This window comes from Drosophila simulans, chromosome 3R, assembly GCF_016746395.2.
Source record: "Drosophila simulans strain w501 chromosome 3R, Prin_Dsim_3.1, whole genome shotgun sequence".
Lineage (NCBI taxonomy): Eukaryota > Metazoa > Arthropoda > Insecta > Diptera > Drosophilidae > Drosophila > Drosophila simulans.
The window spans coordinates 27185356-27190726 of record NC_052523.2 but is presented as its reverse complement, the minus strand read 5'-3'; the positions used below and the strand labels follow the sequence as shown (position 1 = coordinate 27190726).

Genomic DNA, 5371 nt, shown 5'->3' with positions numbered 1-5371 from the left:
TGAAGAGATTTACTCAATTTAAGCTTTGAAGTTAGTAGTGTGTGTTTTGAAATAATAATCAGTGCAATACAGAATGAATGTTTTTCCCCGTGCCGATCTACAAACTAACCGAATATTACGTACACAATCTTCACGGCTGAGTTATTTGCGGAGTAATTATGGCCAGCACAATAACGAAATGTCATTTCAGCTGAAGCGCTGGGCAGCTGGAAACATGGCCAACGGCGCTGACCGGCCAATTAAAACTGCCAAAAACTAATGCCACCGCAAAACTACGGTTGCTAGTTTTATGGCAGCCAACTGGCCGCGAAGGACCCACTCGAAATGCTCTACAATGTGCCAGTGAAATCGAGTGACTGTAATTTCACACAATTGAGATGCGAATCCGCTGGACCAAATAGCAACCATCGGATTCTCAATGTTTTTGGCATTGGGTTGAATCGAAATTTATTACCAAACAAATGGGCAACAGCTGCCGCGGCTTATGAACTTTAGGGCCGCTAAGCCTTTTCGGCCTAATTGTAAAGGACACTTGAGAAGCAAAAGGGACTGAGCTGCCCGCATCAAAGGAAGTATTTTTTAATATTTTAATTGGAAAAAGGCAAATTAAAATTGTCGCCAACAGCAAGGGAAACATAATTTAATATTGCCCAACTGCGTGGGGGCCATTTAAAAGGGTTACCATCTTTTTCTGACCTGTATATAGCTTTCGTGTTTCGTGCTTATCAGATACAAAAAAATCATGCAAATTAAGCAACATTATTGGTTTACTGGATTACAGATATGGAGATAAATAGCTTTATCTGGTTTTCTCGCAGATTCGAAACTCATTTAAGCTTTAAATAATGCCTACGTATAAAGTAGCAGTTCTGTGGTATTTTACTTGGTAGCATAAACAGATTTCTGCGGAAACATTAATAAATCATCCGAAAAAGTGAAACTAAGGAGGATTTTTGGGTTTTCGCGTCCCTTTTGCCATTTCATCTCGGAATAATTAAAGCAAATAGAAATGAATTCGTGCACGTGCTGCGTTTAAGAAATTGCTTTTTCCATCTACGTTCTCTGGGGCGCTCTTGACTTAGCCGCCTTTTCTGGCCTTTTATGTTTTGGCTGGTATTTCCTTTTCACCAGCCCCTATACACTCATTCTTTTTTTAATTTTCGCCCGGGTTTGCACAAGTTGCCCCATGCCATTTGTTGCTGCTTTTTGTGTCAACAACACAAAGCCGCACACATCGCCAACAGTTGCCCCATTCCATTATTCCATTCCGGTTTTATGTTGCGCAACGCAATCCAAGACAATAGTTGCACGAACTTAGCATGTATGTTGCACAGCAGGACGAAACTCCTTTCGGGCATTCATATCTGCCAGTCGGTCGGTTGAGACCTAATATGCCCCGCCGGTCCTTTGTTCTCCCGCCAGTTGAAACGCAAAGCGGAAAAGTTTACAATTAGCTTGTCAACAATGGCCAGGCGTACGCGGCGTATGCGTGATGTGCCTGCAATGCATTTATTCTGCAGTGAACCCTATATTTTGCAACGTTTTTCGGGAATTATTCATAGCTGAAAGCCGGCAGCTTAGAGTTTTTCAATTTGAAATCCAAGAAGAAAAGTAACTAAATATTTCCACTACACCTCGACGATTAAAAAAAGCCGCACGCAGCTTAATGAACGCCCCTTGCCGACAGCCAAATTAAAACCCCAAAACAATTTCGAAATAATTTTGGTAAATGTTCTCCATACCAAGCTTAAAATCTTTATGCATATTTTATGCGAGGTGGAAAATAGTGATGTAATAAAAAGCGCGAAATAAGCGGGTGAAAGGGGACAAGGGGTTAAGTACCACCGCCAACATGTTGCCGGAAGTGTTGGCCTGCTATTTACACGGGCAAAGTTGTTCGCTTTCCTCGGCGGAAAAGACTTTTCTTAAACTTCGTGTGTGTGTGCGCGTGGAGGAAAAGTTTTCAAGCATAAAAGGGTTAAGTGCAGAGCCCTGTATTAGAAATTGAGAAAGTTATGGTTGCAACTGCATATAACAAACAAGATGTTAAAGCCCTGCGATAGATGTATTCTGAACACAAGCATCGTAGATCAATCTATTCTAGTAGGTAGGGAAAAATCCCCCCTACAATAATTACACACACGCCTATATCACTTAAAACCTATTTAAACACATGAACGAAGCTTTTCAGATTCAGTTCGTGTTCGAAACTCAGATGAAATAGAACTTGAAATTCTAGTCTCGCGTTGCCCGGGTAAACAACAAAGCCAGCAGAGCGATAAGTCGGATGGAGATAATATAAATAATATAAATATACATATACCAAAAAACAACATTATGAAGGCTGAAAAACAAATTTAAAAATGTTACCTGATCAATCTCAATAATTTGGGATCGTTAAGTCCAGTGAAGTGAGTTACAAAGTTTAAGTTAATAACATATCAAGCATATATAATGCTGTGATCAATGAAAGCGAGTGAATTAAGCGAGTTAAATTAAACAAACAAAGATAAGCAATCTCAATTAAAATAATGGAGGAGGCATCGCTTTCCCAACTCAAGACTCTGGAATGGAGGCGTCTGTTCAAAATGTTATACATAGAACCGGTGCTTTTTATGCTGATATTTTCGCATATGCTGTCAGGTGAGAGGAAAATCAGATTATTGTGATAGGCCCTCATCCCGATCACCCCTTTAGGTACTGTCATGCGCAATCAGGTGATTTATCAGGCCTGCACGGTGATATTCCAGTACAATGAAACCGATTGTAAGCTATTGGATAGCAAAAACACCAGCTCAGAAATACAGGTTTGCAGCTACTCAACGCTTAAGGGGGTTATTAAGCTTGCTTCTCTCGACTTTTAGGCCATAGAAACGGAGCTTCAGGCTTACGTGGCTAACATGTTTCTAACCCGCACCCTCTTCGAAAGTATTATGCCCGCCATCTGTGGCTTATTCGTTGGATCCTGGTCGGATCAGTATGGACGCAAGCCCCTGCTCATTGTCTCGCTGATCGGTGAGTTTCTCCGGAAATGCGTTCAATGCTGCAATGGGAGTAATCCGTTTCCTACTAGGCTTTTCCGCTTCTGCCCTGATCTCGTCTGTCATTTGCTGGCTGTCCAGCTACTATATGGTGAATCCCTGGTGGTACACCTTGGCTGCCGTGCCACACTCTGTGCTTGGAGGATGGTGCGTCTTCTCTGTGGCTGCCTTCTGCTTCATCACGGACACAACGGACATGAAAACCAGACCCTACAGGTGAGTGCCACCTGAGTGCAAGTGCCATTATTGCCATCCCCTCTATAATTTACAATTTTCAGAATGATCTTCATGGAGATCATACTGTTTGTGGCCCTCACAAGTGGCTCGCTGCTATCCAGTTTTGTTTATGCAGCCACAAGTTCTGCGTTTGTACAGAGTCTCTCCTGTTTGATAGTCGTTATTGCAACACTATTTATTATTTTCTACATGCCCGAAAGTCTGGGAATGTCTCAAGAAGAGGACGACGAAGTGCCTGAAAAAGAAAAGGATGTCGTAGTCACAATTTTAGATCAAAAAAACAAAACGAATGAAATATCGGCTGAAGCCGAGAGAAGCGAGAATTGTGAAGATCCCCCCAAATATGAGGCGACAGAAAAGCCTTCAGAGGATAAAGTCGAAAAGGCTGGTTTGTTCAGCTTTACACACGTTAAGGATATGTTTAGCACCTGCTTTAAGAAAAGGGAAAATAATGCTCACACCGTTATTTGGCTGGTTACTTTGGCCGGCTTTGTTTCCATTTTTGTTGCCGGTAAGTCTGGAAAGATTTTTTTTGGGAATCTAATCATTTTATGTGCTGATATGCTTGCAGATGGCATCATGACTGTAAATTACTTGTTCGTGCGCCAACAGTTTCACTTCACAGTGCGTGATTTTACTATTTTTGATACTTTCAGTCAATCAGTTCCCATGGTGGGAGCTATTTTGGGGATTTTTGTTTTGAGAAAGGTATTTTAAACAATGTATCATATCGAATATTACCCATATATTTATTCACATATGCTCAGTTATTTGGACTGTCCGTTGTTACATTGGCGTTGCTGTCTCTGCTTTCGGAAGTAGCCGCCAATATGGCCAGAGGATTTGCCTATCTCTCCTGGCACCTGTACCTATCTGTTGTCCTAGGAATCTTTCGCTCCATTCAGGGTCCCATGTTTCGCACAATGGTATCGAATATAGTTCCGCCCTCTGACACTGGTAAGTAATAATCAGGAATGCACTTCGTTGCCACTTAAATGTTTTTGTAATCATCGCAGGTAAGCTGTTTGCCATCGGCAACATCCTACAATCGTTCGCGCCCTTTGGTAAGACCCCTTGAAATTCCCTGAATACTTGCCCCATCCATCACACTTCACTTCCAGTCGCCGCCCCCCTTTACACGGCCATCTATAAGGAATCTCTGGCCAGCAATCCTGGAGGATTTAATTTCCTCAGCGCCGCCTTCTACTTGCTGGCGTTCATCCTGATTGGGTGAGTATGGCCGCTATCCATTGCCACACTAAATGATTTTGAATAAATTTATTGCAGCTGGGTGATGCGAATTAAATTCAAGCACCGAAAGTTCTACGCCGAGACGCTCAAATAGCCAAGTAAACTGAATTTCCATCAATATTGATTGTGGCAAGTTTGCCAACTTTCCAGAGCTTTGTTTATGCTTAAGTCGAAAACTTTGTGTGGACAGCATTAAATAACTGGCTTTGTGTGAAGCACTTCTCTGTATTCAGCTAATTTAATTTGCATACCGCAAGGGAATTATGTGCCGATTGGAATTACATCATGTTGAAGGATTAACCAACGTTCGTTGCCATTTAAACTAATCGAATTCCAAAATGTCATGTTCTCCATGGCCAACAATTTGTGGAACCATTCTATTGCATCAACTGGACATAAGTGACTACTTTGCCATGCATTTCCATCGAAATTGGACCTAATTGCCGTCCATGTGTAATGCTTTGTTGCGGTTATTATTTCTGGTCCAGGTCCTTGTTGTTTTTGCTGCAGGGACATGGGGCATGCCTTATGCATGAGCTTTTAATAGTGCATAATTTATGGGGCAAAGTTTGCGCAACATATTCGCAAAGTTCAAACATATTCGGAGAATCGTTTGGATTCATTTGTGACTTTGGCACGTAGCGCATGAATTCGTAATGTCGCCAATGCCGAAAGTTCACAGAACACACAATTCGCAGCAATTTGAATTGTTAAACGCCCGCCCTCGCTGATTAAATATTAAATTCAGACTCTACTATGCGCACAAAGGTGGGTCGTATGTCACTTGTCCTCTGTGTGTGTGTGTGTGTGGGCGACTACTGCCCCTCGTGGCGGCCACATCC

The 5371-nt window shown here is 42.1% G+C and overlaps 1 protein-coding gene across 1 annotated transcript; it reads left to right on the top strand.

Annotated features, from left to right (window-relative positions):
- The first annotated feature begins 2192 nt into the window (after positions 1-2192).
- LOC6730302 (proton-coupled folate transporter) lies at positions 2193-4757 on the top strand. The gene is made up of 10 exons (XM_016173336.3): positions 2193-2643; positions 2698-2807; positions 2865-3015; positions 3074-3257; positions 3320-3789; positions 3850-3986; positions 4046-4235; positions 4295-4342; positions 4400-4508; positions 4566-4757. The coding sequence occupies exons 1-10, from the start codon at positions 2532-2534 to the stop codon at positions 4621-4623; spliced, it is 1569 nt and encodes a 522-aa protein (XP_016037066.1). The 5' UTR covers positions 2193-2531; the 3' UTR covers positions 4624-4757.
- Positions 4758-5371: the final 614 nt, after the last annotated feature.

What these genes read in the sequence shown, in the direction of transcription:
- LOC6730302 (XM_016173336.3), top strand. Translation starts at nt 2,532, where the DNA reads ATGGAGGAGGCATCGCTTTCCCAACTCAAGACTCTGGAATGGAGGCGT. An exon ending in AGTTCCGCCCTCTGACACTG is followed by an intron (nt 4,236 to 4,294) that starts GTAAGTAATAAT and finishes TAATCATCGCAG; the next exon opens with GTAAGCTGTTTGCCATCGGC. An exon ending in ACAATCGTTCGCGCCCTTTG is followed by an intron (nt 4,343 to 4,399) that starts GTAAGACCCCTT and finishes CTTCACTTCCAG; the next exon opens with TCGCCGCCCCCCTTTACACG.